A 9,902-nucleotide genomic window follows, 5' to 3' on the forward strand; every position below is an offset into this window, starting at 1 on the left:
GCCAGATGAACCGCCAACAACTCCTTGCAATTGATGTGAAGTGTCCTTTGCTCCTGATTCCATGTTCCCGAGCATTCCTGTCCGTCCAAAGTCGCACCCCAGCCCATGTCTGATGCGTCCGAGAAGAGACGGCGGTCGGGTTTCTGAACAGCCAAAGGTAGACTTCCTTGAGAAGAAAGCTGTTCTTTCACCACGCGAGAGTAGACCTCCTCTCTTCGGAAACAGGAACTGAGACCGTCTCTAGCGTCATGTCCTTTATCCAGTGAGCAGCTAGATGATACTGAAGGGGGCGGAGGTGGAGTCTCCCTAACACGATGAACAGGGCCAGCGATGAAAGAGTCCCTGTTAGACTCATCCACTACCTGACTGAGCATCGGTTCCTTCTCAGCATGCTCTGGATGCATTCTAGGGCTTGGTAGATCCTTGGGGCCGACGGAAAAGCCCGAAAAGCTCGACTCTGAAGCTCCATACCCAGGTAGACAATGGTCTGGGATGGGACGAGCTGGGACTCCTCAAAATTGATCAGGAGGCCCAGTTCCTTGGTCAGATCCATAGTCCATTTGAGAATCTCCAGACAGCGACGACTTGTGGGAGCTCTTAAAAGCCAGTCGTCTGACGGAGCCGGACACAAGATCATGGTACTGCTGCACAGTCTGTGAACTGTCAACCATGGGGAAGCGAGGAAGTACAGCGACAACCCGAAACTGTCTAGACTGTCTGGGTCGTACAGACAACTCCTTATCGGGTTGCTGAGGTTGCCGCACTGCGTCACAATAAGTCACTTCTGCTGGTTGTTGAACGTCTTCCCAGTGACACACTGACTCCGTAAACAAAAAATCCTCTAACAAGGACTAAGCTTGTACTGCATGTCTTGCAACAAAGCTCAAGGTCTATGGGAGCAGGTGTGGCAACAGACGGGGTTAGCGACTGAAACGGAACCATTACCCTCCCTGGAAGCATGTTATGCTTAAATAAAAGTCCAAAGGAGGCTAAGCAGCTTAAGGCTCCTCTCCAAATGACAGAGTCCTCAAGGGAATATCAGAAGGAGGGAGAATAGCACTTTCTCATCTACAGGAACCATATCCGAGAAAAGCTAAGTTCTCTCAGTGAGGGTTTCACTGGTGCAAAAGCAGCAGACCAGAAGGCAACGTTATGAAACTGCTTGACAGTCTTGTGAGTTGGCAACAACCAAAGATGTGTGACTGAGGAGCATGCGGTAAGGTATGCAGAGCATGCTGTAAGGTATGCACATGCTGTAAGGTATGCAGAGCATGCTGTAAGGTATGCAGAGCATGCTGTATGTAGAGCATGCTGTAAGGTATGCAGTGTTGCATGGCATGCGGCTTATGCTGCATGGGCTGAGGCTCATGCTGCATGGGATGAGGCTCATGCTGCATGGTATGAGGCTCATGCTGCATGGGATGAGGCTCATGCTGCAAGGGATGAGGCTCATGCCGCATGGGTTGAGGAGGATGCCGCATGGGTTGAGGAGGATGCCGCATAGTATGAGGCTCCTGTCTCATGGGTTGAGGAGGTTGCCGCATAGCATGAGGCTCCTGCCTCATGGTTTGAGTAGGATGCCGCATAGCATGAGGCTCCTCATAGCATGAGGCTCCTGCCTCATGGGTTGAGGAGGATGCCGCATAGCATGAGGCTCCTGCCTCATGGGTTGAGGAGGATGCCGCATAGCATGAGGCTCCTGCCTCATGGGTAGAGGAGGTCGCCGCATAGCATGAGGCTCCTGCCTCATGGGTTGAGGAGGATGCCGCATAGCATGAGGCTCCTCATAGCATGAGGCTCCTGCCTCATGGGTTGAGGAGGATGCCGCATAGCATGAGGCTCCTCATAGCATGAGGCTCCTGCCTCATGGGTTGAGGAGGATGCCGCATAGCATGAGGCTCCTGCCTCATGGTTTGAGGAGGATGCTGCATAGCATGAGGCTCCTGCCTCATGGGTAGAGGAGGTTGCCGCATAGCATGAGGCTCCTGCCTCATGGGTTGAGAAGGATGCCGCATAGCATGAGGCTCCTCATAGCATGAGGCTCCTGCCTCATGGGTAGAGGAGGTTGCCGCATAGCATGAGGCTCCTGCCTCATGGGTTGAGGAGGTTGCCTCATAGTGCTGGAACCCGGCAACTCCCGATGCGGCAACTCACGCATGAAAGCAGGAGGCGCAGCAAGAACATGCGTCTGGCAGGGTGGACTGCGCATCGGAGGTGGAGCTCTCACAGGTGGAGGGTGGGAGCAGGCAGCCGTAGTATCTGCTGAGCGCACAACCTCGGCGGGTTGTAGGTTAACAGGCTACATTGTCAACCTTCCAGCATGATACTCCTGTATGAAGGAGCAAGCTGAGACTGTATAGTCTGCAGCATGGACCACTAGGGTCTATGAAAGACAACAACAAACGGAGCTACTGTCCGTTGAGACTGAGGGTCTAAAACAGCTGGTGCGGCAACAGACGGAGTTACTGCCTGTTGCGGTACCACCTTGCCTCTCTGGGAGGTGTGCAGTTGTCGTACTGCAGCAAGTCCGAACTGACCCAGTGCTAATGGCTACACCTAGGAGTTGGACTTGCGCGGAAGGGACCGACTTGCACTTAAAAGCTGCAAGATTTGGTCCATGGTTTCTGCGAGAAACCTCTTCCGCAGACGAGGAATAAATGGGCTCTCTCGTCTTTGTGTGGGTGGGGTGATCACGTCGGCTACGTGAGTGGGTACACCCGAAACCACGGAGGGAAACGTCTGTTCGTCGATCAAGGCCTGATGAACCCATAAGTCCTTCGACGTTACTTCTCCCCTGGGCTTGGGAGCTTGTAAGAGGTCCCAGACTAGGCGAACAACTGGCACGAACAGACGAACCCTCGAACGCAACACTCTAACACTTTGCGCTTATCACTTTATCACTTTTGAATTTCTGTTTGCACTTATTTCACTGAACTCGAAACTTTAAGTGGTTTGTACCTGAAACACGCAATTCTATCCTTCATTAAAAGTAAGTAATTGCGAAAACAGTATTACAATGTAACAGAAAAACATAATGAAAGATAAAAAATTCAGTGGCTGGAAAAGAGACTAAACACTAGATCAAATAAACTACGTTTAAAATCTCTCACCGCATAAAGCCTGGGAACAAGAATAAAACTCTAGAAACGTTTACCTTCTTCCCCTAAAGAGACTAGGGAGAAGAGCAAAAACGATAACAACGTTACCCGCTTGAACGAAACGTTTATCCTCCTCTCTCTCCCTCCGTCTCTATCTCTCTCTCTCTCTCTCTTGACTTAGAACCTGAGAGATGAGCCCAATTATATAAATCGTTAAAACATATTATTGTTAAAGGAAAAAAAAACTGAAAGATTTCCCAAATAAAAAGTTCCTTTATTAGAATTAAAACCATTTAAGCTAAGAAAGAATGAACAAAACGCTAAAATCGGTTTACTCTACTGCAACGTGAAACCGTGAATACTCTCTCTCTATCGTAACGATAGAGCGCAAGTTGAACGTTCTGAACGTCAACAACTGCGGAGACAAAACAAAACGTTAGTTAAACTTTGAAAACAGTACGAGACTATCAAAGAAATTCTTTCAAAAACATAAAATAGCATAAAATCTTAACAGGTAAAAACGATATGACGGGCTCAATGTTAATTAACTTCGGTTCCAAGAAAAGACCGCCTACTATTAGGAAAGATCGCATATAAACAAACATAAAAATTAATTTTAATAAGTTTATAATAAAAGGAAGTTAATCGAAGAGGCCTGTAAAAGGCGGAGAGATATAAAATAAATCTATAACTTTGTTAAGCAAAATAAAGAAAGAGAGTCTATACTCTCTTCGACACCAACACTTCCGTCTAAGGGAAGGGTCGGCCATTTAAAAGTGAAAGAGAGTTCATACTCTCTTCGTCACCAAAATTAAATCAAATTAATTCCAAAAACTTGCTAAGCTAATGATAAAGCTTCCTGAACAGCGAAGGCTAAATTTCAGAGCAAATACATCACCAAAACGTGAACAAAAGACTCCAAAATCAACAGCGTATCCATGTAGGTCTTGCCGGCGGCACGACAGAGGAAAAATTGAGGTGGTGTTGACAAGAAGTACTAGAGTACCTGACCACAGATGGCGCTGTTGTGTACACCCCCACCTGTATAGCGATCGCTGGCGTATCCCGACCGTAGATTTCTGTCGGGCAACAGAGTTGACAGCTACATGATTATCGGGTAAGATTAATATTGAAAAATGTATATATATATATATATATATATATATATATATATATATATATATATATATATATATGTATAATGTATATAAATAAATATATACATATATAATACTGTATATAGATATATATGTATATATACATACTGTACTGTATATGAAAATATGATATATATATATATATATATATATATATATATATATATATATACATATATATATATATATATATATATATATATATATATATATATATATATATATATATATATATTAAGTGTGTGCATGCAAATACTGTACATATATATCGTCATCGTCACCATCATTGTCTCCTTCTACGCCTATTAACTCATAGGGGCTAGGTTAGATTTTGCAAGTCGTCTCTATCTTGAGCATTTAAATCAATACTTCGCCACTCGTAATCTCGTACTCAACGCTTCATAGACCTCAGCCATGTAGGCCTGGGTACTTCCAACTCTTCTAGTGCCGTGTGGAGCCCAGTTGAAAGTTTGGGGAACTACTCTCTCTTGGTGAGAGCAAAGAGCATGCCTAAACCATCTCTATCTACCCCTCACCATGATCTCATCTTCATATAACACTCAGGTAATCTTTCTCACAATTTCATTTCTAGTCCTGTCTTGCCACTTCACTCCCAATATTCTTCTGAGGGCTTTGTTCTCAAATCTACAAAATCTGTTGGATGTTGTTTCATTGTCCTACTGTGCAAACAGTAACACTTATCTCACTAAACTGATATATAATCTGATCTTTATATATAATTTCATCCAATTTGATTTCCAAATTTTACTTAATCTAGCCATTGTCTAATTTGCTTTTTCAATCTTTCATTTAACTCAAATTCTAAATATTTTGTATTAGATATTATAGTTCCTTAATACATATGATTCCACCTCATTAATCATTTCTCCTACCAATGATATTTCCTCTTCGATTGCATATTCCGTTATCATCTCTGTATTTCTTCTAATTACCTTGAGCCCAACCTCATGTGATATTTCATGCATTCTGACAAGCAAGCATTACAAATCCTGTGGGGTTCTACTAATAAGGATATAGTCATCAGCATACTTTAGGTCAGCTAATTTCCTATTACCAATCCAGTCTAGTCCTTCTCTACCATCCCCAACTGGTCTATGCATTACAAAAGCCACGAGTAGGATAAACAACATAGGTGACAACATATTCCCTTGGAGTACAGTACTTCGCTGTTCACTGTAAATTCATTTGATAGGACTCCACTAATTTTATACACACACACACACACACATATATATATATATATATATATATATATATATATATACATGAGCATAATCTAAGCAATAAAGTTGTTACAAAACTCATTCAAATTTCTATAGTACCACGTAGGAAGGTCTTGTTAAAAACCTCTTCAATGAAAAATAATATACACCACCATACCTTACTTCACTAGTAGTCTCCACTAAAAGACCCCTATGAACCTATATTATTTAACAATAAAACAATTCGAACCATTTCATTTTTTCATGAAATCAAATTGTACTATTTTCATTGTATCTAATGGTGAACTTTAATATAATCAAACCCACCCTTCCTATGGAGTGTTGGGTTAGGTTAGGTTTGTAACAAGTAATCGTTTGTTTATAAAACTTTAAGGAGGAATAAGTCACTAGTTTTCAGTTTGAACAAGACATTTTTTCATAAAATTTACATTCAACTGTCACAGCACTTCAAATGTATTTCATAAACTGAATCTGAATTGGCTACGTTTACCTCAAGCAACCATTTATTTACCATTCAGAGAAGGAACAAGTCATTGGTTGTATCAAGTGAAATTTTTTATATAAAACTTACATTCAACAGCCTTATAATTTCCAATGCATTTGATAAGTTGAATTTGAAGTCCCGCGGCATGGCCTATCACTAGAAAAACAGGTTGGTTATAACAAGAATATCTTGACATTAGTAGACGTAGGAGAGCGCAAAGTACTACTACTGCAGGGCTGTGACGTTGTCTGACTTCCTGGGGATAGCCTGAAACGCTGTTGCCATATCACAGGGAAATTCCCTAGCAACAGGGAAATAGTAGAAAATCTCTCTCTCTCTCTCTCTCTCTCTCTCTCTCTCTCTCTCTCTCTCTCTACCCTTGTGTGTGTGTGCAATTCCCTGGTCGATGAGAAATCAGCCCGACTTTCAACTCTCTCTCTCTCTCTCTCTCTCTCTCTCTCTCTCTCTCTCTCTCTCTCTCTCCCCTTGTGTGTGCAATTCCTTGGTCGATGAGAAATCAGCCCGACTTTCAACTCTCTCTCTCTCTCTCTCTCTCTCTCTCTCTCTCTCTCTCTCTCTCTCTCTCTCTCTCCTTGTGTGTGTGTGCAATTCTTTGGTCGATGAGAAATCCGCCCGACTTTCAACTCTCTCTCTCTCTCTCTCTCTCTCCTTGTGTGTGTGTGCAATTCTTTGGTCGATGAGAAATCCGCCCGACTTTCAACTCTCTCTCTCTCTCTCTCTCTCTCTCTCTCTCTCTCTCTCTCTCTCTCTCTCTCTCTCTCAATCAGCCCGACTTTCAATTCATGGAGCTTAAAATATCAGAAAGAGCAAGCCGAGGTAGATTAATAGTGCCAAAAAATATTCCAGGTAAACTAAGGAAGGCGCACAGGACATTAATCCACTACGCACCAGCATCGGTAATGCAGCGACTATTTAATGCGCTGCTAGCTCATCTAAGAAACATATCAGGAGTGAGCGTAGATGTGTTTAAGAATAAGCTCGATAAATACCTAAGATGCATCCCAGACCATCCAAGACTGGAAGATGCAAAATACACCGGAAGATGCATTAGCAACTCTCTGATGGATATACGAGGTGCCTCACACTGAGGGACCTGGGGGAACCCAAACAAAAAATAAGGCAATAAGGTAAAGTAAGGCTCTCTCTCTCTCTCTCTCTCTCTCTCTCTCTCTCTCTCTCTCTCTCTCTCTCTCTCTCTCTGTGTGTGTGTGTGTGTGCGTGTGCAATTCCTTGGTCGATGGGAAATTAGCCCGACTCCAATTGGTTGATGGAAAATCAGTCTTCGATTTGACAACCTCTAGGATTAATATTGACCTCATTCTGCACATAAATCCATTACAGTCATGTGGATGCTAAATAGAAAACAGTTGCGTGGACGCTCAATTATTATTATATCGTTAAAGCTATCGCTATATTGAATTTTGCTTTGACTTTTATGTATCACCAGAACATGAAAAGCAATATTACTAAAGATTCTTAGCATATTGTCAGCCATACCTGCACCCACTTTTAAGTCTTCAACTATACCCCAGTATCAGCTTCCTTTCTCCCACCGAGCTGTCCAGCCTGTTAAGTTATCACCAGAACATGAAAAACAATATTACTAAAGATTCTTAGCATATTGTCAGCCATACCTGCGCCCACTTTTAAGTCTTCAACTATACCCCAGTATCAGCTTCCTTTCTCCCACCGAGCTGTCCAGCCTGTTAAGTTATCACCAGAACATGAAAAACAATATTACTAAAGATTCTTAGCATATTGTCAGCCATACCTGCGCCCACATTTTAGTCTTCAACTATACCCCAGTCTCAGCTTCCTTTCTCCCACCGAGCTGTCCAGCCTGTTAAGACTTGGCCAAATTTATGGCTTGCAACTTCCAGCTACCCCACCCACAAACTCCATTACAACTTTGCGTCCACTGGCCTCTCCGACCCAAAACGAGCAATATGTGGTGTGAAATGCTAAATGTTTTGGAACGTAGATGATGAAATAACTGTGAAGGTTCTGTAGAGAGTATGGTTCTCCCGCTGTGTAGGACCAGAAAAGCAGCCCTTAAGGTAAAGTAATGATTACTATAAGACCCAAAAACCTTGTCTTTGGTCTTTCTCTACATCGAATTCTATGGTATAGTCACAAATGTGTTTAAAGATTAAGTCCGTTCACGAATGGCAGAGGCAAGGGACAGTGACAACAGGCAATGCCCTAATTAACAGGACACTGCTCTGGAAACTGACCACATATAGAAATTATATACGCCCAAGCCGCCTCTCTATCCAAGATGTGGCCAGGGAGGGGCAGGCAATGGTTGTTGATGACTCAGCAGATAGACCTGTAGGTTCCCCCAACTCACAAACCCCCATCCTTAGCTCATAAGGGTGGTGAGGTTGCAGACACTACAAGAAACAATCGAGTTTGGGCGGACTCTAACCCCAGGCCGGCGATTGTCAGCCACGGGGGTTTCCAATAGGCCACCACAAAAGTTTGCCATATGCTTCATTCCTCCTTATCCAATTATGTCAATTTTGTAGATGAATGAACATACACCCTTAGGGCATATCAAGTAGCCAGGTAGTAAACAAAAGTCATAAAAACGTACTCATGTATAATAAAGTATTGTTTATCCCATTACTTTTTTCGTAACTGTAAAGTTTCTTATATCTTAAAAACTAATCTGGCATAACAAATCAGCTTCCATGAAGTAATATGAACCTTCGGTTTGAGTAATTTTTTTTTTCTTTAAATCAACGTTACAAATAGGCCAATGTGTGGACAATTCTCTTTGTTTGAAAAAGTAATTTACTGTTGAACGTAGCTTAGCAAGTAATAATAATAATAATAATAATAATAATAATAATAATAATAATAATAATACTTCCAAGTAGGACTAATTTTGAATTTCAGCAATGTGGTGTTGCAAAATTGGAGAAGCAGATAATTTGGAGCACCCGTTACATAGACTCTTATAACTCTCTTCGCCTTATCCGTATGTGTAACTTTTCAATAATCACAAACTTCCCTGTTGGACTGGGATTTGATACCTGCTCAATCTCGATAGTGTCTTTTAGTATCTGCAACTTAACCATCCCTGAGAAACGAATGGAGAGTTTGGGAAGCTTATATGTCCACCTGATGTGGCATCAGTAGCCATTGCCTGGCACTCCCTGGTCCTATCTTGGGTAATTGAGAGGGGACTTGGACGCTGATCATATATTGTATATGATCAGTCTCTATGGCATTGTCCTGCTACGACAATGTTGCTATCCCAATTGCCTCTGCCATTCATGAGTGACCTTTAAAACCTGCAAAGCAAAATCTATCTCGTTAACTCATATTTACTAATTCATTTGCGATGTTGAGCAACTATGTAAGCTACCTCTGGTAACATGACTACAGCATGTAATTCTCAGCTGTTTTAAACGTTGTAAATGTCTGTTTTAATGTTGTAAATGTTTTAAGATATTTCATTTTATTTGTTCATTACTTATTATATCGATTATTCATTTCCTTATTTCCTTTCCTCGCTGGTCTATTTTTCCCTGTTGGAACCCTTGGGCTTATAGCATCTTGCTTTACCAACTAGGGTTGTAGCTAAGCTAGTAATAATAATAATAATAATAATAATAATAATAATAATAATAATATGTGTGTGTGGCGGGTCAGATAACAAAGAATGAAGTGCACTTATTTGTAGATTCACATCGTAATACCGCAAATCTTGAATTGCTCTGTCAACTATTACAAAATCATATTTCAAAAGTTCAGCTTCATAAAATCTGGCTCCTACGTATTATTATTATTATTATTATTATTATTATTATTAGCCAAGCTACAACCCTAGTTGGAAAAGTAGGATGCCATACGCCCAGTGGTTCTAACAGGGAAAATAGCCCAGCGAGGA

General features: G+C 41.9%; 1 protein-coding gene across 4 annotated transcripts in view; it reads right to left on the bottom strand.

Annotated features, from left to right (window-relative positions):
- Window positions 1–6,250, bottom strand: part of LOC137626063 (uncharacterized) — a 228,007-nt gene extending 221,757 nt beyond the window's left edge. For 2 of the 4 annotated variants that reach the window (XM_068357142.1, XM_068357143.1), the window contains exon 1: window positions 6,071–6,250. In XM_068357142.1, the coding sequence (XP_068213243.1) occupies window positions 6,071–6,130 (60 nt within the window). In that variant the 5' untranslated portion in view covers window positions 6,131–6,250. The remainder of the gene's footprint in view (window positions 1–6,070) is intronic. The other 2 variants (XM_068357141.1, XM_068357144.1) reach the window with 2 other exon arrangements.
- Window positions 6,251–9,902: the final 3,652 nt, after the last annotated feature.

Source organism: Palaemon carinicauda, chromosome 33, assembly GCF_036898095.1.
Source record: "Palaemon carinicauda isolate YSFRI2023 chromosome 33, ASM3689809v2, whole genome shotgun sequence".
Taxonomy (NCBI): Eukaryota; Metazoa; Arthropoda; class Malacostraca; order Decapoda; family Palaemonidae; genus Palaemon; species Palaemon carinicauda.